Source organism: Opisthocomus hoazin, chromosome 18 (assembly GCF_030867145.1).
Source record: "Opisthocomus hoazin isolate bOpiHoa1 chromosome 18, bOpiHoa1.hap1, whole genome shotgun sequence".
NCBI classification, from domain to species: Eukaryota; Metazoa; Chordata; class Aves; order Opisthocomiformes; family Opisthocomidae; genus Opisthocomus; species Opisthocomus hoazin.
The window spans coordinates 10,567,059-10,592,920 of NC_134431.1; the positions used below are offsets into that span (position 1 = coordinate 10,567,059).

The 25,862-nt window shown below is 45.7% G+C and overlaps 1 protein-coding gene across 1 annotated transcript; it reads right to left on the reverse strand.

The window, feature by feature from the left end:
* Positions 1–2,954: 2,954 nt before the first annotated feature.
* PEDS1 (plasmanylethanolamine desaturase 1) lies at positions 2,955–25,412 on the reverse strand. The gene is made up of 6 exons (XM_075438465.1): positions 25,159–25,412; positions 21,729–21,848; positions 10,237–10,328; positions 8,563–8,707; positions 7,697–7,909; positions 2,955–4,481 (listed from the first exon to the last, which is right to left on the reverse strand). Exons 1-6 carry the CDS (start codon positions 25,403–25,405, stop codon positions 4,360–4,362), a joined length of 939 nt encoding a protein of 312 aa, XP_075294580.1. The 5' UTR covers positions 25,406–25,412; the 3' UTR covers positions 2,955–4,359.
* Positions 25,413–25,862: the final 450 nt, after the last annotated feature.

The window sequence follows — 25,862 nt, forward strand, 5'->3', positions numbered from 1 at the left end:
TGAGGGGGTTAACCCCCTCCCAACCAGCGCTCCCCTTCCGCTTTTTAGGCCTGCTGGTAGTCGAGTTCCAGAAGGACTTCAGACAGACAGACACCACACCTGAGCCAACCCCCTGGCTCGGCCCTATGCCGTGTAGGCAGGTCTGCTGCTGCTGGCCCCGCTGCCTGGTGCAAACAGCTGGGGGCCAAAGCAGTTCTGGAGGGGTTTTTTTTTCTTTTCTAAATAGCACAGAACAAAAGCATGCCGGGAAGACTCGCTTCCGTCCATGCCCTCGTGGTCCGCAGGCTGGCTTAGCAAGTACCCCTCTCCTTGTGCGGTGCGACTGCCTTGCGTTCACACCGGCAAACACCAGCTCTGAGCAGGTTTCTCCTCCTTTGTCCCCAGCATTTCAGAGGGAGTAGACGGGCCAAGGCTGCAGACGAGTGGACGGCACACGGACAACCTGAGCCAGCAGCACAATGCAGACTGGAGAAGTCGCGGGACATCACAACGCTGAGCGGTTCGAAACGCGCCCCTGGGAACTCCAAAGCAAACACCAAGCGCAAGCCCATCAGGCTGTCCTGAAGCGTGGCTTGAGCAGGATTTTAAAGGCACTTTGCTGTAGTTTTCCTCAGCGTAATGCTTCCCCTTGCAAATGAGTCCCCAGACAGCTCTGCGTGGAGGATTTCTGCAACACACAGATACCCGTAGAGAAATACATCTGCTCCTGCTTGGCCCTCGCATGACCATGGGCAGCCGGCTCATTGGAGGGCACCCACAGACTTGGCAGAAGCCGAAGGCCTGAAAGACCTTCTCCAGAAGGTCCAGGGAGCAGGAGACTGACCGCATCTTTCTGTGGGAGTGACAGACTGAAATCGAATCGCTTTTAAAAGCATTTGGTTCAACTGAAAGGCAGGCCATCCCTGGAGTTTAAAAGGAGCGCCTTATTCTGCTTTAGCTCTAATCTGTTCCTAATCAACTTAAGACAAATTTATCTTAAGCCAGATTTACATCTGTTAAGAAGCATCCACGTAGCCTTTTGCTTCAGAATTGCCACACTGATTTCACAGAGGGCAGAGCAGTTTCCAGAATCCAACTGCAGACCAAAAACCAAGCCAATTCATACAGGCATTCATTAACCTTCTTCCAAGGAGTAGAAAACTTTAAGCTACACCTCAATTTACAGCACGGAGGGAAAGATCAAGGATTACAAACCCAAACCATGCTCACAGGCTGTGCCCCTCGACATTGCCCCATGAACAGTGACGTTAATACGGGACCCGGGGAGGTGCCAGCGATGTCGGACACGTCGAGCCACCGAGCGAGAGCTGCCGCAGGACTCGAGCACAGCATCAGCTCGTACAACAGCACCCAGAGATTAACTGCTGCCCCAGTTTCTCATAATTAAGCAAGATTAACAGGCAGATAGGCCCAGCAGCCACCAGTGTTAGTAGCTCAGATTTGTTTCCAGTAAGACTGTAAATCAAGTGGCTGAGAGAGGTTTGGGTAACAGCAATTGCCTTTAACAACACTACTGAAACACAAATTCTGGTAATTTAAGCGCTTCAAATCCATTTGTTATATACACAGCACTGCCACTGTTCACCTGGCGTTTAAATCTGCAGTGAGAGATGAGCTCTCAAATGACCTAGAGGTTAAGGCTGTTTTACACAGGAGTCCCAAGAATCCACCCAGTCCTGTACTGGGCTCTGACACCCGTTTACTTAAACTGAGGATGAGGAAAGGCGTGAGGGCAGCAGGGACAGAGAACCAAGGCTACAAATCTGTTGGAACGTGGATTATGGGAATCTCAAGGTCGAAGCAGGAGTGAAACTTTTGTCACAGTGGCAGAAGTAGCTGCCGCAGTTCTTTGTACTCACAGCAACAGATGATGTTCCCTACGCATTCCTACGCCTCTAAGAGCGCAGGACACTAGCACTGGAAGGGGGGAAGGAGAAGTGTGCTTTGCTCTGGACACATGGTAGTTCACACCCCCACCTCACCAGCATTCCGCACGTGTTCGGTTCAACACCTGTCACACCTGTTATGCCAGAGAAATTTAGAAGTGTCAGCCACAAACAGCAAACATTAACGGATCTAACTTCAGTGATTCAGAGTAATGATCCCCACACTGACTTCCACGGTAGCACCAGTTACCTTTCTTCCCACACAAATTTATATGCACATCTCAATTTTTTAATATAAAGCTAAATAGTCAGTGCCTGGAAATGAAAATAAGTAGAGATAAAACTGCTTCTAGGAACAACTTTAAGCCAACAAGTTTGGCACAGAATCAAACCTCTTAAACACCCAGACATGGGAGGAGTAGGCAAAGAACTTGCCAGCTTGCAACAATCTCCCCTAACCAAGCCTGCAACCTCGTGGCTGCTCTCCCTATGCTCTGTGTTCTTACACCTGGCCTTTTTTGCCAAGGCTTTTGATGGCATGGGTGGGAGAAAAAGGGGACAACCTGCTCTTTTCACCAGGTAGTATGAAATCACACACCTGTCTTCCACAATACCAGCAATAAAGGAGTATTCCTTCCTCTTCCTCCTATTTCAACTAAATACATTTTGAGAGTCCTACCGAAGTAGAAGTATTCTTTACCGTCAAAGCTACACAGAGACCTGGTATTGACTATGACAACTGGAGCAGACAACAGTTTCATGTAATAGTATATAGGTCTCCAATGGTCTGAATCATTTAAACACATTAAGTATTTTGTAACCAAGATACCAACTGCAATTTTAATCTGTAGAACCGAGCTCAGACATGTCTGCATTCAGTCTTCCCCATGGAAAGACAGCTGCCAAGCCCCAACTCTTTTAAGAAGTTGTAGTCCATCATATCTGAAGAAGTTGAGATCAAGGTCAGTCTAAACCTATGACTCAAAACCCCCTTACCGTACACTTCAGGAAAAGACAGTTTGAATTCAACACAATTTACAACTAGGAAAGGGAAAACAGTCTCAAGACTTGACCCTCAGTAAGATTTAATTTAGGACATAATTAAACAAGATCCGCACCACATTCATTTGACAAAGTGCCTGCTGGATGTTCTTAGGGAACCCCCTCCCCCATCCAGCAGAATTACTCCTTAACCTCCAAAGCAGAATTGGTTGCACTTCTTGAAAGGCGTGGAAGTCTGGTGTAATGGCGTCAAGCTCCCACAAAGTGGAAAAACAACTGATCACTTCGGTCTAAACAAGACTTAACAGGCTGCAAGGTGTTTCAGGGGGCTCGAACAGCATCAAGCATTTTGCAACCAGCGATCCAAGCCCTTGGACTAAACGCTGACAATGCATGAATGAAGAACAGCAACAAAACGTAACAAACATGATTAGTATTATCCAACTGCTTTGTTATAAATATATTATATACATTCAAACATCACATTAAAATATTATTCCATTACACCAGAAGAGATTAAGGCTTTATATTATTTACAGAAACAAGCAAGCACCTTAAAAAAAAAAAAAAGAATAAAACACCAGTCATTGACATTTCCCTTCTAACATTACAAGTTTGATACCTCAAGCTCTTGAATACAGCTATTTGCAATGTGCCCAATGCTAGAACTATTTTAAACACTTATTGTCAGGGTAGGAAACACTTAAGAGCAGACTCATCAGTGAGCACTCCACATGAACAAACGCGAGCATGTGTTGTACTGGGCGCCCTCCTTCTCCTCAGAGGCTTGTTAAGTTGAAGGCTTATGCAGGAACGGTTTGCTCAAGTCCACGTAGAGAGTAGGACAATTTTATTTTAAGGGAAACTGAAGACACTTGAGGATTCATGGCCCACTGGTGGAGTGGGATTCTCAAAGTCTGTTCCATATTACATCAATTAGATTTAACATGATAGCGAAGACAGAGCTTTATCAATCACTAAGTGCATTGAACAGTGATGATTTTATAGGCTTCCGTTACTCTGACACACTGTTTTCATGCAGTGTACTTGGACTCAGACATGAAATGACAAACTGTTGTCACCATTTCCCCTACAGGTCTTCGGCAACAAACTATTTCTGAAGTGTTAAATAATGTTGATACAACACATGTTTACTATGCCACCATGTACCACTGGAGTGACTGTCCTGGCTTCCGGCTTGCCCGACAGCCTGACGACATACAGCGATGAAGTATTTTCTAAGATGCAAGCAGACATGGCTAAACAAAAAGGTGCTCCGTAAGAGTAATCATCTTCATTTCAAGTATTGTTTTAAGAATTAGTTCTTTTCATTACAGTCTGTGTTAGCACTTTTTAGTTTGTGCTTTAGAGTCTGTCATTTCTTTGCAGGTCTTGAATTTGGCTGATGGCTTTCTTTTTGAAAAAAAAAAAAATTGGCAACAAGTTAAGGATTGCAGAAGGCTGGCAAAAGTTATTTAATTTTCTGAGCCCATTTCATGTCATCTGCTCTTGGCTTCTCCCCAGTGACTGCTTGGATAATGTTCTCCAAACACCTCCAGAATCTTATCTTCTCTAATGGATAGTTCAGCCAACCTAAGTGATTGCAAAGGAAAAAAAGGATAAGTTTGTCATAGCATCCAAAGTTCAATGTCTTGCAATGTTTATTTAATAACATTCTTTAAATTAAACAAGGTAAGGGAAGGTCAGAGGTGGACTACTCTATGGCCACTGCAAAGCTATCAGAAAAGGGACCATCAGGTTGAATGATTTGTGTTAGAAACATGACATTTGTATTATAGCATCTTAGACTTAGCATTGAGATATAAGCAACTAAACAAAAGCTCCAACCCAACAATTTCAGCTATCTTTCCCCATCACCAAAGCCAGCTCAGCTTTTCCCTGTGTTTCTCACTAAGTAGTACAGCAAGAAAGTAACTACACGCACCACAGCTCTGAAATCTCAAATACATTATCAACACCAGAGTTGCTAGAAAAAAAACACACAATTGAAAAATAAATCTAAACTCCACTTTGTGATCTAAACACCAGTAACTAGGGCTCAGTAAACAAAGTTTTTTCTTAAATAAAGCCTCAAGTTTAGAAAGTTCCAGCATCAATTTTCATTTTTAAGGTACTTAAATGTATTATGTGCTCTGTGGGTGAAATTAAAGTTGCATAACTGACTGCTAATGAAGCCTGTGGTGGGGAAATCTTGTTGCATTTAATAGCGGCCAATGCTGGACACTTCCCGGATTAAGAAGGCAGCACAGCTAGCAGCACGCACCCAAAGGCGTCACCTCTGCTAGCAGAGCACTCCTGCTCCCCAGGAACCAGAAAGGCTGCAGCAGGTTGACACAGGCGTGGCTTTTGCCATTTTATGTAAAAATGACAATAAGTGCCATCATGTTCTCCACACAACAGGAGTGTGATGCATCTTTCCCAATCTGCAGTTTTAGGGTATTTTGAATGCTTTGTAGAAACGTCGCACTGCAGGGACTGTGAGGCTGGAATTCAGACAGGCTTAATACACCTCATCTTGAATTCAGAAGGGCTCTGTGTCTCACTTTTAGGATATTAATTAGTACATTAGGTTGATTTTCTGTTACTGTATTTTGATGCTAAAATAACTATGTAAAACTGACAGGAGAATGCACACAGAGGCAATTTTGCAGGGTTTTATTACAATGTATTATACAGTAACTTTAGTCCTCTGTTTTATTAAATATTGTAAATCCAGGAAAACCAAAAGAAATCAGCACCAGGAAATGTTATTTCCCTGTAGAAGTTTTCCTACAACCAGGAAGAGATGGATGTACACAGCGTTATATTAGTTATCCCACACTTAGAGAACTGGTCTGTAAGCACACATGCTATACTTTAATCCATGTACATTTCTGGAAAAGCATAGAAAGCATAAGAAAGCAAAAACAAAGGAGCCGCAGGAATAAAGAAGTTATTACCACAACAGACACTGAGCTAGCAGCAGCAGTTCATGTTAGAGGAAAGGGCTAAAATGTAGGATAGCATGAGCACGACTGAAAAACTGAAAAGCTGCTGCAGAGCCAGCTCTGCCAGGTCCAACTGTTCTTGCTGGCGATGTCTTAGATTATGTGTACAGCTATTACAGGACAGAAATACTAAAGGAAGAGAACATTCAGGATATTCACTGCTGAAAGATATCATATTTCTAGAGAGCTAGATTATCCCTAATCAGACACACTGCAGCTTTAACGATCTATTGAAACAGGCTCTGTTTTCAGCCACCCTCTGTAGCTGGACATGGCCTTCCCCAGCTCACCCTCCACCCAACTCACTGTGTGCCCTTTAGGAAGTCAGCCCATGCAATTCTCATTAACACAGCCATCACTGCTCAAGGAACAGAGGACTCCTTCCTGGTGCCCAAAAAGGGCAGTCAGCCTGAAAGCTTTAATAGTAGGAATGCCAGAGAGCTCTGTTATCTGACACCTTCCCTGGCAGTGATACAGTGGCAGACCTTCACACACACAGGTCAGCTCTGAAACCAAGCACACCCTTTGGACTTGGCTTTCTACTCTTAAGTCACTAACAAGTGTGTTACGGTAACTAGTCCTACTTTATTCAAAGGCCCCTTTCAAATGGCACATTGATTGTATACTTCTGTCCTCCTCCTCCTCACTTCCACCCTAGAAGAGAATTAGAGCTGCAGAAACACTTTGCTCCACTGGAAAATCCAAGTGTACAATCTATCCTGCTGTGTTATGTCAGACTAGTATGGCATGAACACTTACAGAAAGCACGGAGTGACCAGAAGCGCATGCTCCTTTTTTTTAATGAGAAAAAAAGGCAACTAGGCCAAGACTGCTAATAATGGTCAGGCTGAAACTTCCAGGACGCAGGCTTTAACAGGCTGCCCAGGGAAGTGGTGGAGTCACCGTCCCTGCAGGTGTTCAAACAACGTGTAGATGTGCCACTCTGGGACATGGTTTAGGAGGCATGGTGGTGCTGGGGTGACGGTTGGACCTGAAGATCTTAGAGGTCTTTTCCAACCTTTATGATTCTATTCTATACTAGGACTGAAAGAAAACTCTGAGGGTAGTAAGATTTTTTTTTTTTGCCATCATCTGTCAAGTGAGGCTTCTTAATTGTACCGTGTTTTTACATGACATTCTGGTCATTGAAAACTAGGTTTGCTTCTTGGCAGAGATTTCAAAACCAACATAAACTGTTTGCCAAAGCCAATGACAGAATGAAGTACCAGAGAGGTTTATTTCCAGCTGTCTGATTAACTTGGTAACTTACTCAGTATTGTGCAACACTGGTGCCTGAGTATACCCCCCGTACAGTGGGCATAAAATTGAATATAGATGTAAGAGGAACCTAAAACCAGTTTTCTGCAAGCCTGTCCATGCCTCTGCCCCAAATCATAATGAATGAATGCCGGAGATCCAGATGCCTTGCTTTAGATGTGAGCATGCGAGCTAAGCTCTTTTGAATACGCTCTTTTGAAGGAACAGCAGTTTCAAGACTTTGATGAACAAAAACCACTACCAGCATAAGACTACCAAGATCTCAGGCAACCAGATCTCAGCACCACTGACTACCCTGTCAGGCTGAAAGTTACCTTTTAGCTAATCACGAATCTTCCCCCCACATTTCTTATGCAACAAAAACAACTATAGTTTTGCTAAGAGCTTGGGCAGCTAAGAGCACAGCTAACTTCACCACGTCATTTTCTAGGTATTAAACAGGCCGTCATTAAATTATATTTTGCCAGGTGAATTACACTAGACTACTACAGAGAGCTTGCAGTATGAACCAGATGGCAGTACCAGTTGTAATGCAGAAGTACGTCTCGTGTGGAGACACATGATGGATCCTGTGATGCTTCCGTGGCAGGATAACATGCCAGTCCTGTAGAAATATGACCCAGCGTGGAAGACCAAAGTACGTGTGAGACCACTTGTGAATCTGGTTCGTCATGGTTATGAAGATGATAAGGGCAAAGACATAACACTCCCAAGGACATGTTTCATATAATGCCTCTGCAAAACAAGATGTGTATCCTTAAATACCATTTATGAAAATGTGAATTTCTACTAGGAAAATGGTGTCTTGCCCAAACAGACCTGCCTGGCACTGCAGGAACTAACAAAGGCCCCAGCGAAGCTGCTCTGGCAGTAGGAGCCAGTGAGCCATAAGCAATTCCAGAATGTCACAAGACAGGGTGGCCAGTACCAACGCCTGTCAGCTCGCCATAAACAGGAAGTTAAACTCCGAATTTACCATCTACAAAATAAAATTAATCCTTTAATTCTTGCACTTCTAATTTGCAGATAAAGTATTTCTGGACAGAGATGAAGCATTGTTATATACTGTAGAACAATGAGTTTCCCTATACGCACAGTTTGATCCCTCTTATAAAAAGAATATTTACTGTAACTTCTCATGCCTCTTTGCAAGACTTTTCAGCCACAGGTCCTCTGCTGAGCTAGAGAATCTAGCTGTCCCACCCTCCAGTTGCCCCACCTCCAAGAAAAAAAAAGGCTTCCCTCCCTCCTCCCAGGAGTACTGTGCTTCCAACAGCTATTACTTGTCATCTTGCATTCATTGATTTCTCCTAGCTTCACAGAGACAAATGTTCATTTAAATATCAACAAAAATGCTAAGTTCACGTAAGTTAGAAGTAACAGCTTACCTGAGGAAAACGAAACAAATTTGTATGCCATGTTTGCCAACGGGACTAGTGTCATAAAGCAGTTGTCTCCATTGGTCTCTATAAAATCATGTCTGGTAATTGCTGTGGGGTCAATATGATGTTCTCTAAAAGGTCTGATGAAAGCCTGAAAAAACAAATTGATAAACATGACACCATGGCTCAACAATGATCTTGGAAACAAAAATATAAAAAATCCCAGAAAACCTTGCATGCATTCAAATCTGATGACTGAGTTTAAGAGGGTTCCATCGCACAAAGCATGTGAGCAGGATTCCAACTTTTGTGATGACAACACTTCAGATAGTTTGATTTATATTTGCAAAGCAATTCAGTTCCCAGACTCAAACTCAGTTTTTGATTGCTTTTCAGTTTTATTCATCTTGATTTTCACTTAAGACCTTTAATCTCTAGGTCTCAAAATGAAAGCATCAGCATCCTAATTTCACAGGCAAAATAAGCTTGTGAAATTCACAAATACAAGTCACTTGCTAAGCAGCATAAACCAAGAAAACACTGAAACAATGAAAATTCAGCCTAACATTTTGTATTGTCTACAGATTACAGCATTAGCAGACTAAATGCAAGTTAAGTGACTAGATAAACCAAACAGACTGCACAAAAGTTTCTCCTAGGAGTAGAAATCGCATCTGAATACATAATTCCAGAGGAGACAGTACAAATGTGATAGGTAGGACCAGGACAGTAAAACAAGTATACTTCTTTGCCTTTAACACATACATCACATGCAGTCTATGCACAGGTGTCCTGATCAGTCTGAACTCTTTGTTTATTTCGTGCATAGTCTCCTGCGACCTTGGTGGGTTTTTTTCCTTTTGAACTATGGTCCACAGATACAGGGATTCAAAGACTACTGAGTCTACTGCAGGTGAACAAAAACAAGACTAAACTCAACAGTCTTAATTCTTCTGTTCTAGTTCATGTATTTCTGGATAATTACAAGGAATATCCCATACACCTTTTTTTTTTAATATAGATCCTTCTAATATTGTACTGGAAGGAATAATTAATGGTAGCTATGCAGAAATTTATTTTAAAAAACAGATTACTGCTTATTATAGAAGTCAGTCCACCTTCCTCTGAGCATCTGGCATTTGTAGCTCAAATGTAAATCTGCAGTCAGCACCGTTCTAGTATTGCTACATTTACAACAGAGACCAGTAGCCCAGAGAACTAGAAAGATTTCTTACTGGAGCACCTTCACGTTTTACAAGGCAGCTTTTAGAGTTTAGCTACAGGAGCATTTCTCCACATCTCTGTGTTTATTGGTCTTTTGGAAGATCTACACAAGTCTCGCCAGGTTTCTGCACTTGTGTCACAGGCCATTCCCACAGTACCTTGGGAAGGCCTGCAAACACCAATATTGCAAAACTGTGTGCAAACCTTAAACGAGGCGATAAAACGGAACAGTGTCACCTTGCACATGTCACCTAGGCCAAGCGTAAACATGGCACTTTACCAGCAATATACTGTGCCATTTAGTGGAGGAAGGCTCTGGGGGTGGGGGAGCGGGTTACATTGCCAAGACTGAGAGAAAGGTGCAGCGTCCATACTCTCCATCACAGCCAGGAACACCGGAAGCGTTTCAGAAAATATTTCATAACTTTTTCAAGCTTAAGAATAAGAATCTCAAACCTTTCCAACTACGGGTAGCTCCACAGATCCCCAGGTATCCGCTCCCCAGTGAAATAATCCTGATAAAAAGTCAGCTGTAATAACTCCTGCAACTTGAATGAAGAGAGAGACAGTTAGATATACACAAGCATTTTTACTGACATATTCACATTTTATACTTGCTTCACAAGTTTACTTGTTTATCTACCTTTAACTTAGATATTTACAATTACGTGGGATCTACCCAATCTGAATAAACATAAGGTCAGGCAACTAGAAGTAAGAGGTTAACCAGACACCATTTGGATGGTTACAGTCTTCATTAAATCTCTATATTTTGTGTTTAACCCATCTTCTACAGGAGAGCTTGACAAATCTTTACAATTGCTGCTATAGAAAAAACTAGTTAGAACTGAGTCACTTAGATCTGCCTACCCCCTCCTTCAGTAGTGATTAACAGATTACTTTGCTATAAAATAGCTGTTAAAGCCATACCAACAGATAATACTATCTGCAGACCCTTCCTCTTCTCCCTGGGTCCCCTAAGTCTGTAAGCAAGAAGCACTGAACTCCAATGACTACAGATAAGCACTAATTAAGAAGCCACTCCTGGGTACAGCAATACTATTTACAAAACAAGATTGGAACATCAAACGACTTCAAGACTGTGGTACCTGCACAGCTATAGCAAGGCCCCAGATAATCTACCTGTCCAAGATTCTGGCTAATCCTGACCTTTAGAAGAAAGGCCATCAGAGATGTCACTTCATCAGGACAGCTGTGTATTTTCCAGTTAGTCATAAATCTGCCAGACAGTGCTCATTAACAGACACCTATCATTCTTCACCTGCACAAGTTGTCCTGCTCCCAGGTTCCCAACCCCTTTAGCAATGAAGTCTCCAACTCTGTTTGAGATGCCCTCCTGCATGAACTTTCCTGCTACGCTCTTCATGCTTTTGAGGAAGAAAATTCAGAGAAGACTGCAGAAGTTCCCTTGTTTTTAAAGGGGAAGCTGAGGGAATACAGCATAGCAATACGGCTATAGCAACACAGTACGGAGGGAGACACTGCCTTGGGACCTCCATGCTTGAGGGACTTCGGACGGTCAGATCCCGCCCTTCAAAGAACACAGACATCAAGAGGTACCCTCTCTAGCCTCCACATCTTGCTCTGAACAGGTTTCAAGAGAGATTAACCAGGTCTGGATGGAGTCTGGATTTGCTGAAGAATGAACCAGAATGAGAACTGGGATCCTTTTTCACTGCAGTGCCATCCCTTCAGGTTAATACAAATATCAGAAAGATCCTCCTGTTCGGTGATTCTGAGACTGACCACCCGGTGAACGGGTACACAAGCACACTTGGTGATTCTCTGTGGAGCCAGCGATCAAGCTCTGAAAGGGGAAGGCAGCACACACTTCTTACCTGCGGGTCTGGTTAAAAGACTTCAGCAGAAGCACGACCCAGATTTCAAAATAGCTACTACGTACTGGACAAATGCGATATACCTGGGAATCGCTAGCATCTGATCTCAGTGCTAATCCCTCAAAATAATATACCAAGTTCACATCAATTAAAGTGCTACATACTGGTCTCGCAGTCTACTGTTAACGAGTCACAGCAACAGAAATGCAAAGATCGCGTGTTCAAAATGTTTGTTTCAGAGCAGTTCAGTCAGCAATTCCCTACTCTCATTTGGTGCTCAGAGTACAAGGCACAGTCACTTACTACAGGCATGTCTAGCAGTTCTCAGGGAAGACTGTGAGTCCATGTACACCAGAGAGGTACTCACAGGGCGAGGTCACAGTGGCTGGAACATAGCTGTTTCATCTTCCCCACTGATATTTACAAAAATTGGGTTGTTTACAGAAGTTGCCCATTGTAACCGTCTTTGTACCAGCACAACAGGGAGTTGCAAAACCAGAGGTGATGCTGGAAATTTATTTTGTCCTCTGCCTGCCTCACGAACTCTTCTTCAGATGTCTGAAGCTGGGAGAATTCCTGGCTTTCTCCTCCACTAGCCAGCATTTGTTTCTCTCTGTGTCTGAAGACACAGTTTCTCATTTCTAGCATTGAGGCTTTTTGTGATGGGCAGGTACCCCTCTGCCTCCTACGATGTTAGGCAAGACAGTTCCAACTCACTTGTAACCCAACCCAAAAGTTAAAGTTGTTGATATACTGGTTCATCTTGCTTTGTCTCCAAGGCATCCTGTTACTCCCCCCCCCCCCCCCCCCAGAAACTCAAAGCAATCCAAGATACGCCAGGAAAGAACACAACCGATGTGCATCTTTCCCCATAAATCACACAACTTTTCTTTACCCTGGTCATGATCTGGACTTTGTCTGATTTTCCTACTCCAATCAGGATGCTTAGGTCAGCTGCCTTGCGAGCCCAGTTTAATGAAGTTCTTGTAACATTAGCAGGATTGCTAAAGAGCAGGTATCTTTTAGAATGTGGAAGAGGACTGGGTTGTTCTGTTGCTTTTGATCCACTGCTCTTCATCTTCAGGGCACAGCAGTTGCCTACAGTGCATGCAGCACAGCGTATTTGAGATATACCCCTCCTTCTGGTTACCTTTTGCTTAGCTGATTCCTCACCTCTGCAGGCCTTCCCCACGCCTTCCATTTTCAAAAAGGGAGAAAGATAAAATCAAATTAGTGTGGCACCTACTACCACAGACTGCTTTCTTTTTGTGTTATAAATCAATCCCCACTGCTGAATCCATTATCTAGCTGGCCTAAACTTTTAACAGCAGGATACACTTCACACTTTATGTATCACCTATCGTACTGAAGACAGCTTATTTTTCAGAAGCAGTAAATTCTGCACACTTGTTTTCGTGACCACACATGCAAGCTACAGTGAGATAGGGGGAGTGCAGTAGCTTTTAGATCTGCACCTAGCAGCTGAAAGAGCAAACAGTTCAGGGGGAAGACAGCCAAACAACACTTCACTTCGCAACAACTAAAATACCATTCTTGCTGAGGTAATCACCCTATTAACCCGCATCGCCTCCAGCACACTGCATTATCAGGGCTTGAACTAACAGCAGGAAGAATAACAAAAATAGAGGCAAAATACTGACAGTTCAATAGATATTTTGCATGTTGCTTTGATGTCAGCTGATAGAGAGCTAAGAGGAAAGAATGAAGGGTGCCTGAAGCAGTGTATTATACTAAGGCAATCTGAAAAAAACTAACTACTAGAAATCATAGTTCAGCTGTATTGCAGAAGGACTTGATCACTCTTCAGCAGTTGTGTATGACGAGTTGTAATAAAAGAGCAAAAACTGTACCAAAGGTTACACATGACTAGCACGTAATACTTTGTTTGCATCCCGTCTCCAGACTCGGAAGGTGCATCAGACAGCAACAAATTGAACTCTAATATTCTCATCTACCTAGCACTGTTTTCAGTTAAAATGGGAAAACCAAGGCACAGGGGTTCAGCTGCTTCTCTACAGTGATATCAGATCTTGATGCTCTGTCATCAAGGTTGGAAGGGCGAAATGAGATTCACAGCCCCGAACACGAATTCAGAGTTAATCATGAAGTCAGAAAAAGCAGGATATCCATGGTATAGATCCATATGAACTGCAGACGGTGGATTCACACACTCATTAGAAGCAAGATCAGTAAAGTGTTAGAAAAACGCTGTTCTGTACACATTAGCTCTACTCCAGCCCGCCGAGCGGTGAGATGGAGGATCAGCCCATCCACGGCTTGTATCTGAGAGGAGGCGAGTACCCAAAAAACATAGGAGGAGGGGAAGCAGGCATTGCAGTCAAGAAGCGAGCTGCAGAACTTGCTCAAAAACACCAGGATTTTTTTTTTGTTGGAAGTAGACTGCTGAATCAGGAGAAAAGAAAAAGGCCTAGCACACAGGGAGACCAAAGGTGTACAAATGAACTTCAACCAGCAGCTGCTGTTTTAGAGTAAGCGAACACAACTGCCGAGCACACTGGCTAGAAGGGCTGCCCTGTCCCAGCCACCCCACGCTTGTCATCCTCAGGCCGGCATGCCCATGGGCACAGCAGCACCCCGGGGACACGTCGCGCGAGCGAGTGCCTCTGGTCCGAGCTGGGAGATGTGCCCGAGCATGACGCTGGCACGCAGACAGCCAAGGCCCCCCCGGGCTCGAAGCGCAGCTAGCCCAAACACACCATCGACGTAAGATGGCTTTGCTCCTGCTTGCGTTCTGTTCAGAAACCGGGTAATATGCAGGGGTTTGTCACAGAAAAGCCTCCGCTGCTCCTCTTCCTTGCTTAAGTACCAAAGAGAGAGATGACAGCTCGCAACCTTCACGAAGGGCTTCTCCTGTGAGCAAGTCACACACTGCTTCCTGCAGCCCGGCTGCTCCCAGGCGCCAGCGGAAGGAGGCCAAACGAGAGCGGGGCGTTTGAGGTATGAGGTGTTCAGGAGACAAAACTATTCTGCATGTTTGCAACAAAAAGTTGTACTTCAACCAAATTTTACACAGCCAAGTGTAAGCCTGGCTTTGCACAGATATAATTCTCAAATTCTAACCCAGAAGTCTTACAGTAGAGTATATATAATATTTACTGTAAAATTCAGAGTCTCTGGAGAGGGGAAAAAAACAGCATAAGATGTTATTAAATAACTTGATGCAATTGTGTAACAGCACTGAGAATCAGTCATTTCTAACCAGTCACTGTACAAACTACTTGAATGTTGCGCCACTGAAGAGTCGAGGAGTGGCTAATTCCACAAGATAAAAATTTTTTTTCTAAAAATCAATATACTAAAGTAACAGTTGTTTGTTACTTACATGCTTATAAAAATAAAATGCCTTAGTCATCTGCACTCCACATTTAGTAGCTTTCAGTTCAGAGAAGGCAGGGGTTGGATACTATGGCAAGTTTTGAGGCTAAGAAAACAATCCCTCAACATTGCAGTAAGTATAAAGTGTAACAGCTTAAAACCAAATGAGAAGAGTTAATCATTCTGGCTATTTAAAGCTGAGAAACATTCAGCTGGAACTGGACCTAACAGGGCAAGTAAGTAGAGAACACAGCTGAACTATGAAATAAAACAAGGGCCTGGATATTATATGTATTATTATTATATATAGTAGTTATATTACATATCACTAGGTTTCCAAATAAGCCGTGTCTATAATACATGCACTCCAAAGACAGGAAAAGTCTATCCTTAAAGTCACACAAGCTTATTTTGCAAGACTGGCACATGACTTGTACAGCAGGCATCTCTTCTCCTTCCCCAGTACACTCCAGTTACTCCTGGCTGTGGGAAAGCTGCATAATCCACCACCTCCCAGCAATGCCACCCAAGAATCGGGCACACCTCTCGCCTCACCTCTGCCTGCCACGGGTGAATGCCAGCCTCGGGGCTGCCAGAAGCCACCAGCAAAAGGAGATGCCCAAGGAATCGGGGTACCATCTCCCCTGGGGCTGAACAGCAGCAGATCCTAAAGCGAATATTCCTCTAGCAAAAGCATGACTTGGCTAAGAATCTCTACCCAATAAACTTAAAGACAGAAACCGCCAAATTTTATTATTTTCATGTCTTTAATCTTAGTCTATTAGCACGAAGCAAGCTATTCCTACTGTTTCTCCAGCTGATGGAGTGCTTGTGAAGCACCAGTCACATTTAAATGACAAAATCCTGACAACTTTACCTAGGCCTCAGGTTCTTCAACAAAAACCACCATTGTGTGTACTACTTTTTCCTGAAAACACATTACCAGAAAAAACAATTAAGCCATCCCAGAAGAAAGTGATTAGAGAAAACAATGGATACTAAATGAAAACCAAGAGCAAGTTTTCCCTCACTAAAAAAACAATCCAATACTTCGTTAGTATGACTAACCAAATGAATCCTCTGGTTTCGCCCATTTAGAACGCTGCCAGGAATCCAGCCGGGCGAGCTCAGCTCTCGGACACGCCAGGCGGTTCCGCGCACGCAGGCTGGCACCCAGGAGACCCCGTACCTGAGCACGAGCCCAGCGCAGGATGCAAGCGGCCGTGATGCGGGTTTGTTCCAGGCCCACGCTCCCTCTCCAAAGCCGATCAATAGCCCGCTCCGTCAGGGCAACACTCCGACACGCATTCGTGTTTTGAAGCGCAAGAGGCACTATTCTGAGTGAACCAAGGCCACCCAGACCTGTGGTTCTGAAGTCCTCGAGCCAAAGCCCCCTGCAACCTTCAGAGCGCCCCTGACAACATGGCAAGCGCACAGAGCTTTCTTGGTCCCGGTCCCCGCTGCCGACACAAAGAGCCATAGCACATCAGCTGTGTGTGCCGGCAGGCAGCACAGCCGGGGCTGTGCCACCAGGTCCCCTCCGCCAGGTGAGCCGTCCCAGGTGGGGAGGAGGGCTCTCCTCTCCCCATCAGCGTGTCCCCTCCACCCACCCTGCCCCAGGACAGCTGCCAGCACCCCCCAACCCACATCACACAAAGCACAACCGACATCAGCATCACCCGCCTGAGCGCAGACCAGCAGCTGCGCCCCGTGACTTCACCTTCAAGCCCACCAGCCTCCAGGACCCCCTGGTGCCGCGAAGGCCTGGAGCTCCTCAGCTAACACACACGACTGCTACAACATGGCTCAGCAGAAGAAGATAGAATACAAATTGTGTTAGCCCAATGCAATTTCATTTGTGCAATACAAAGCGCAACAAAACACAGAATCAAAGTTTTGCCCATTTAAGCGACATCGTTACAGCTGCGTCTCTCGCTGCAGGGCTGCAGGACTTTGAAGGAGCTGATGCACACGCATAGCCGTCCATCCCACAAAGCACCCGTGGTCTCTGGAGTGCTTTTACTCCAACATGTGCCAGAGCTTTTGCACGCATTACACACTCATCATCTGGTTCTGCAGTGCAGCTAACCAGGCGCAGCTCCGCAGAGCTACCCAAGCTTGAAACAAAAAGGTTTTGGGCCTTGATCAGAACAAGTTTCTATTCTGAAAGTGAATTAAGCAATTTCCTTCTGCGTGCTCTCCCTGCCTAACCCACATCTGCAGTAACAAAACGTGTACCTCAGATGGTTTTAAAAAAATTAGCTCCCCATCTCTCAAGTCAGCAATGATTAATTGTATCTTGTGTTGTGTCACCTAATGCTTCTAAAGATATCTGCCCTAAGCGAGGCAGTTCTTATGAATATAAGCAGGTTACAACACAAACTTCACTTTTTTTAAGACCGCAAAAAGCCAGCATCTATTAAGAACAAATGTGGCTGCAGATAGAAGTCAAATGTCAGAAACAAGTCATCCACTTTGGAAAAAAAGGCTTTAAAACCCTATACAAAGACCTGAGGAGGGAGGGAAAAATGAAAACCAGAATCCATGGTATAACTTGCCAAACTTTTTATCTATATACTATTAATATGCCACCTATACATACCACTCTTTGTGCCGGTTTTGGCTGGGATAGAGCTGATTTTTTTCACAGTAGCTAGTATAGGGCTATGTTTTGGATCTGTGTGGAACACAGCATTGATAAGGCAGGGATGTTTTAGTTGCTGCTGAGCAGTGCTTGCACGGAGCCAAGGCCTTTTGTGCTCCTCACCCCACCAGCAAGCAGGCTGGGGGTGCAGAAGAAGCTGGCAGGGGGTCGAACACCACCAGGACAGCTGACCCAAGGACATTCCGCACCATACGGCATCATGCTCAGCAATAGAAAGCTGGGGGAAGATGAAGGAAGGGGGGACATCGGGAGTGCTGGCGTTTGTCTTCCCAAGCAACCATGACGCGTGGTGGAGCCCTGCTCTCCTGCCGATGGCTGCACACCTGCCCGCCATGGCAAGTAGTGAATGAATTCCTTGTTTGGCTTGCGTGAGCGGATTTTGCATTACCCATTAAAATGTCCTCACCTCAGCCCATGAGTTTTCTCACTTTTACCCTTCTGATTCTCTCCCTCACCCCACTGGGGGGGAGTGAGCGAGTGGCTGTCTGGTGCTTAGCTGCCGGCTGGGGTTAAACCACAAGACTCATGTACATTGAATAACATGCTGGACACCACAGACTCACCTGAAGGTGTAAGAGCTTTCAAGCCTAACCTTACATGTTTTGGTGAGGTTTTTCTGCTTTTCATACAAGTAATACCTATGCCAGCCTTGTCCCCGGCGCTCCCGAGCTTCCGTTACGGCGGCAGAGGCTCCCCTGGTTCTGCAGTACTGCTCCGATGGTGTCCCGCTGCGGTGGGACGGCTCAGCTGCAGCTGAAAAAATGGGGGTAATAACCTCCATTACACCCAGCCTTCCTAACCAAGGCTGCCCTGGAGTTAACTGTGTGCATGTGTGCGTACAAATATAATACCAAATTCAAATCTACATAATCGTCAGCTTGCACAAAGAAGAAAGTTACCATAGCTCCTCAGCAGCTGAAGATACTCAGAATAGGGCATGACTGGATTTAACACAGAAACAACAACAAAAATCCATCCTCTGCCCACTCTCTCTTTTCTTTCTGTTTTTTGGGCAGAGGTATGTGGGGGTGGGGGTTGTTTGTTTTGGTTTTGGGGGTTTTTTGACAGTGAGGAAGGGAAGGAAATTGTCTCATCTCTGCTAAACCAGCCTGGAAGACAAGAGACACATACCTCCTCCTTTCGAGCAAGACCATTTTTCGTCAGCAGAACACAACCCAGTTCAAAATCTGTTCTAAAACAACGCCATAAAGTTCTCGCCTCGCAGCCCTTCCCTCACTCCACAGCGCGAGCACCCCGAGGTGATTCAGCACAGCAAATGACCGCACACCACGTGAGTTCGCTTCTTAGCGCACTGCCTGCTCACAGCACTCAAGGAAGTAAGTGCTTTCGGACTGCCAGCAAGAGGAGGATCAGATCTTTTTTGTCCCACGAATGTCTAGATTAAGAGTTTTACAGTATTACCCATGTTACAGTTATGTGTGCCTTTAAAGGCATGAAGAAAGATAACACAGCCTTTAATTATAGCTCTAGGGTTTAGGCCAGGTGGAATGATGCAGAAGGTTCAAACTAGTCCCTCTTTCTTAAAAGAAAAAAAATGTATTTACGTAAGAGTACACAGGGGGCCCCAACAACGCATCTTAACAAAGAGGTTTGTCCATCAGATCAGACCCAGCCCACTGGATCACTGATCACTTTCAGATTTCCAAAGACCTGATGTGCCCTTGATCTAGAGCTATGTCGTTATTAGCAGAATGTTTATTTTGTGATCTCAACTCAAAAGTCAATATTCCAATCTAAGCTTCAGGAAAGGTCTCAATGGGAACACATCTGACCATGCCTGTGACTCGGTATTCCCTATCTTACCCATTGTATTGCACGCGGTATTTAGGAGACAGGACGTTTATGGAGATCAGTTTCATAAACCTTAATAAAACCTAATCATCACTGTGAACCACGTATCATTCACTTTACCTGGAGAAGTACTGTATGGAAGTACAGACAGATAGAGTGCAGCACTTATTATTTTATTGCACTCATTTTTGTACATGCTATCAGTTATTTCCACACTACTTTATTTACACAGAATCCAGATTCTGCTACTTTAATCATTCACTACTACTTAAATAATCCTATCAGTGAATTGGCTGCTTTATCAGTCAAACTGGTAACCAGGATATCAGAGAACTCAAGCTTTTATCAATATTAACTTTCAGATGAAAGCCAGCTGTAAACAGATCGCACTACAGGTTAACCATCCTTACTGATTCTCGTGTCTACATCTGCCCTCAGCATTATGGAGCAGTCCTCATGCCATGTTCCTCTCCGTTCTTCCCAACGTCCCCACCTCACCAGCTGACAGTAGGCAAGACTAAATCAGGCCAAGTGACCTGGTATGATTCACAGTGGGAGGACACTGCTCCCCCTCGAGCCCCAGCACAAAGCCAACAACCTTTAAACAGATGTCAGGAATTACCACTTCTCAGCTTTGGCAAAAATTCGTCGCATCTATCATATATCACTGTCTGAATCTGCTGTTGTGTTTTTGTTTGGTTGGGGTTTTTCTGGTGTGGGTTTTTGTTGGGTTTTTTTTTTACATCATTAGCAATGTACAACAGTGCTTACGAAAAACCACCATTCTCTTCTAAAACATACAACACCTCCACAGTTTATAGAAAAGTTACTTTTATTATAAAGCACAGAAGCTGAACACCTGCAGCTAGCTTATCTGGCATCCTAATGAATGACACCATTTGCTCTCCTTTCAGTTAACAAGGCAATTCATATAAAAATATGTAAACGTTTATACACAGCCAACACAAGAAGGTCATATTGCATTCAATATGCATCGCAAGTACAGCAGAAGACTGGCAAAGTGCTTCGTTGTTCTTCTCTTCCCTCCCACCTCCCATATCAGAAGTTTACCGGAAAGTTATGACAGGTATGCGCTGCAGAGCTGACTCTTCCAATTTCTAAATTTAATCCTCTTTCCTTTTCCCATGTGCCTTCCCATACAGCTACCAGCAACGCTTGCTGCCCCGATAATGCCAGACCGAGTCAGCCACAGCTGACCACTTGCTTCAGCTCAGCCTGCTCCGCTGCCCTCTCTTCTGCCTGTTCTCAGGAGAGTTTCTGCACAACAGCACTTCAATACTACTCCAGTAACACAAAGCTCATGTAAACACTGATGCTTTTTGCTCTGAGTGTTAAGCAACATTCCAGCTGCACACAGGTTCAGGCTTCGACTGATGCAATGAATATTGTGGAGTCCCTTCTCACACCCAGCTTATTCTTTGACAAGTTTTTCCTTTAGCTAATTCCAGGCAATTCCTGATTCTATCGGTAAAGCTCTACAGCATCAAACCAGAATCCTTCACTAGTTTCTCTCCTTCACTGAAAAAGTGAAATCACCAGCTCACACTGCACTAGACCTGTCAGCTCTGTACTACCAAGATCCCGCAACTTCAATACCTCTACTCGTCTGAGGCAAAGACACGAGACTGAGCTTGCCCGCCTATGCTTCCAATCAAACAAAGTAATAGACCAAGCATCACAGTTATTACAAGTAAGCGGCAACTTTTCTCATATTGCTGGGGAAAAAAGTCATCATTCAGGATAAAGAACGTCACATCCTGACATGAAAGCAGAATACTCCAAAATACTCATTTTTAGTTACCAGTCCCCAGAAATCAAGCCAGTTTGATGCCTGAAACCCCACTCATAAGATTTCTCTTGGGCTTTTACTTTCTGAAAGTGATTACTATTATTTCTTGTAAATATTTTTGTCCATCAATGTATTTTGTTTCCAACTCTGACAGCCTTGGCAGCTATTTTCCCTCTCAGTATTCCTTACACTTGCAGTGACTACGTAAGACCATCAAATTTAAACAGCTACGTGAAGAACTTCACCCCTGAGACACTAAGAAGCTGCCGAAATAGAAGACAGAAAGCAGTAATAATTTTTGCAGATGGCCTCTGTTTCAGAGGCACTAGCACACACACAAACGTCCCTCTGCCTTTCCAACACGAAGTTAAGCCTAAAAGATCACACATTCTGTTCCAGCACAACAGTCTTGCCTTGTTCACGGCAGCGAACAGCTCCTACTTACATATCCCAGCAATAACAGAGGGTGTGTGTTCCAGTCGCAAGTAGAAGAGAAGATTGTAAAAATTGAAACAGATCAGAGAGAAGCATAAGATGACAGAGATCCATTCTTGTAGTCTCTTTCCTGTTGGGGAAAAAAAAAGGAGAAAAAAAAAAGAGCACGTTTTACTTTTATCAGAGAGGACATTTTGAATTCTGAAATAATACAAGACTGACTATTCTACTGCCCGAATGACTCGCTCCATTTGTCTGACAGGGAACTGAAACAGAAACTTATTTATCCATGGGAGATGGGAATATTTTGTTAAATGACATTCCTCTTCCCCCAGCCACTACTAACCCCTTCCCTCTGCCCTTGCCCAAATAACAGGGACAAATCAAGACATCATCTCACATTGTCCTAGTTTCCTTTTCCCTGCGGTTGCTGGCATAACCTTCCTCTGCATCACATCTTTTTTTCAAATTTGCATTTCATTCAATATTCTGCGTTGCTGGAATGGTTGAAGCTGGCAACAAATTTCTGGCCTCAGACGCCCTGTAGTTAAATCACTTTATGATCTGTAATATTAAAAATCTCAGAGCCTGTAAATAAAGCTGCTGTACTAACAGGAAAAAGCATCATCCTGTATTTTGGTGATACCAGAACTGCCTTCCTAACATTGCAAGTAAACTTGAGCTTGCTTACTCAACTCCTGCAACCTTGTCCTTGTCTCCCGGCTCCCAGGCAGGAGGCTCCGACCTCTCAGCCAGTCTGAGATGGCAAGAGACAGGATAAGCAAAGAGAAAGAACAGGCACAAATTCTCTCCTGTACCTCGCTGCACCACTTCACACCTCTACAAAAACCTCATTTATTGCCTATAAAAAGCGAACGGACACATCAGAGTCCGGTAACACTTTGAGTATTCAGGCTGACAGGCAGGAGCTTTCTGCTGCTGATCACTGCTTGATCCTTACAAGGCACTGACGCTGAGAGCAAGGGAACGCCCAAGGCGAGACCCGTAGGGATTAAGGCATCAGACCTTTAATGCCCAAATCCAGGAAAGAGATCAGAGCTGCCACCTTGGCCCAGAGGAGCCCTGGCTCGTAATGTGCTCTGGAGCAGCCAGGTCAGTCTTCACCTACTTCAGGGGCGAGCCAGCACAGCTGCCGCTCACCCATGGCTTCCCAGAGCGGCCAAGCCCCACAGTCCGTTCCCCACTCCCTCCTGCAGCCTGGCACACTTCGCGCTGCTCGAGGCAGGGGAACACCAAGGACTAAGTGCGAGGTGCACATCCTCTCACAGGAACAGAGGCAAACTCACATGTCCGGCTTCTCTCCCGCTATGTCTCTGAGTTGACCCACCGTCTGGTCAAATTTCTCCTCCCAAATGCTAAATAAAGTCCTCCTCAGCTACATCATGGAATGAAAAGGAAAGTACGAACATCAAAGGAGGATCAGTATTATCTCCAATGTGCCTACAATGCAATATTTTAATGAAGTCTGAACAAAGACTTTCACAGTTCAGAGTTTTGTTGTAGAAGGCCATGAGCACATAAGCTAACATCCTCTGCAGCAACAGAGGAGAGAATCATAAAATTAAATTAAGACACAAGAACGAGCATATTTCAAGACAGCATCAGGTCACAATGTGGGAGATTCTATAAAGAGATCTCTGGAGTAATGAAAGCAAGAGTTAATTAACACTCACTTACTGCATAAGAAAACCACACCCTGATTAGAGGAGCTAAGTGGGTAGATCCTCACGGAACAATTAGCTGACTGCGGGGAAACACTGGGCTCCTTGCTAGCAAGTCCTGGGAGTTCAGTCTATGCAAACAGCACTGCACTCTGAACACGGGGATCCCAAGACGACTGTCTGGAGGCACCTGAGTCCAGAAACGCAGCCCCAGCTCTGGACAGACTGGGAAAGCGAATCAGTCAAAGCAGCAGAGTCAGCACCGGTGATCTGTGTTTAAAGAGCACTCAGATTTAAATGTATATCCCGCATGAAGGAATAAGGGACCAAAGCCACAAAGGATATGCTGAAAGAAATCATGGAAATACTTCAGAACCATATTCACTCTGCATAATTATATGTAATCCCCATTCTTAATAATTCAGTAGTTCAACATCACGTGCTTTCACCATAACTCATATTCTGACGTTGTTTATGTACATTATTTATGTAATGCCAGAAAAAAAATGCACATCTATTACATTATCACAGCTCACTGCTGATAGGTATCACTATGTACATACTACTTCACAAACTTCCCAAGAACTTCTGTCTACAGCTAAAGACAAGGGCAGCAAGAGGTTTGGGGAGGAAAATCTTCTCCTTGTGAGCAAGAGCACAGTGCACAGATGAAGTCAGTGACTGCTTTTCTGCCAGGCACAGGAATCAGTCACTGCCTGGACCAGAACTGCGCATCTAGACCAACTAACAGATGTCACACCACCTTCTTTCAAGGCAAGGCAGAGCTGACCAACACAAGCTAAAACGGGCAGACTTGCCCTGAACAGCCTAGAAAACTGACAAACTAACGAATGCATTTGTTTCCTCACCACTACTTGGCTCTGCGCAAGTAAGAACACCTGCTTTTCAAGTAATTGCCTCGACTGCACAAGCTAGGCTGTTTGGCTGACCTGCTAGGAACTGCAAGATGCTGAAAACGCGTCTTCCCTTTCCAAATCCTTCACCTGCGAATGAATTCACTGGCAACGGCAAGAGTACCTAGCACTGCTCACGCTGTGAGCTAAAAACAAACAGCATTTTACTATAGGGAGCTAGCAGTTATTTCCATAGCATAATCCAACAGCTGCCGTCACTTTACTGAGCTCTGACAAACAGCAAGCTTCCAAAAACTCAAACTTCCCTCCTTCCCTGCCTGAGGTGCCAGGACTGGCTATCTCACAGCACTTCACTGAGCTAATATTCTGAAGCAAAGCTGCTGTTCTAGTTTTGCTCAGCAACAAAATGCGTACATTTGCTTTTGCACGGAAAAGTTAATTTTATTTGTTTTTTTAAAGGGCAGGGCATTCTGTGCAGGCTCTGAACACCTCCACCCCAGCGGCCAGAGCACAGGCCCGCATGCAGGGCACCAACCTCGGCCTGGCGCTGGCACCGCTCCGTCAGCCGGCCAAGCCCCAGCCCCGCTCCCCGAGGCCGGACCGGGGGTACCCATCGCGGGGGCGGACGGCGGCCCGGCATCGCCCGACGGCTCCCCCGAGGCCCCGGCAGCCCGGGAGGGCCCCGGGGCGGCACCCGAGGCGCAGCGGCCTGCCTCAGCCCGCCAGCTCTACCCAGGCCGGGCCGAGGGCGGCCGGCAGCCCCGGCCCGGCCCAGCACGGCTCCCCGCTCCCCGAAGTCACGCCGGGAGGGGCCGCCCCCCCGTTCCCGGGGTACCCTGCCCCTGAGGGAATCCCCGCCCGCCCCGGACACCCCGCGCCTCACCCGGGGAGTAGAGCTCGGCCAGCTCGCGGGCCCCGGCATGCTGCGCGCCCCACCGCCGGCAGCCGTCCTCGGGCTCTTCCGCGGCCTCCGCCTGCGGCCCCGCCGCCTCCGCGACACTCTCGGTGGCGGCGCCGCCGCTCGCCATGGCCCGGCCCCGCGGCTCCTCCTCCTCCTCCTGCCCCTCCTCGAGGCCGGCGGGCGGCGACGAGCTGCACCCAGGGCCCGGCCAGGCGCCCGGCGCCAGCATCGGGAAATGGGGCCGCGCCGCGGCACCGCCTCCCGCCTATCGCCGGCGCCGCCGCGCCGCGTCCGGGCCAATGGGCAGCGCCGCCCGGCGCGGCGGAGCCAATGGCGCGGCGGCAGGGTCGGCGGCGCCTCTGGCGGCGGGAGTGTCGCTCGGCGGCGCTGCGGGACCGAAGGGCCGCGCTGCTCCGCGGGGTTCGCCGGTCACCGCAGGGTTAGCGGGAACCGCGGGCTCGGAGCAGCGGTGCTTCAGGAAAAAACGGCTCGGGAATTCGTTACGTCCTGCACTCCTCAAGAGTGTTTTTTATATAGATATAAATAAAGTTCTGGAAGCTGTAAATGATAACGCTCTGCTGCTGACACAGCCGCAGGTGTTTACCCGAGGGGTGGGTTATTCTGTTAACTGGGTGATGAACCAGTTAAACGGCATCAGCGTGGGGTGCCTCGGTTTGTTGGACGGG

Coding starts and splice junctions, on each gene's coding strand:
- PEDS1 (XM_075438465.1), bottom strand. CDS start 25,405: ATGCTGGCGCCGGGCGCCTGGCCGGGCCCTGGGTGCAGCTCGTCGCCG. Junction 8,708..10,236: donor AGCTACCCGTAGTTGGAAAG/GTTTGAGATTCT, acceptor TTGTTTTTTCAG/GCTTTCATCAGACCTTTTAG. Junction 4,482..7,696: donor GTACTTCTGCATTACAACTG/GTACTGCCATCT, acceptor GCAATCACTTAG/GTTGGCTGAACTATCCATTA.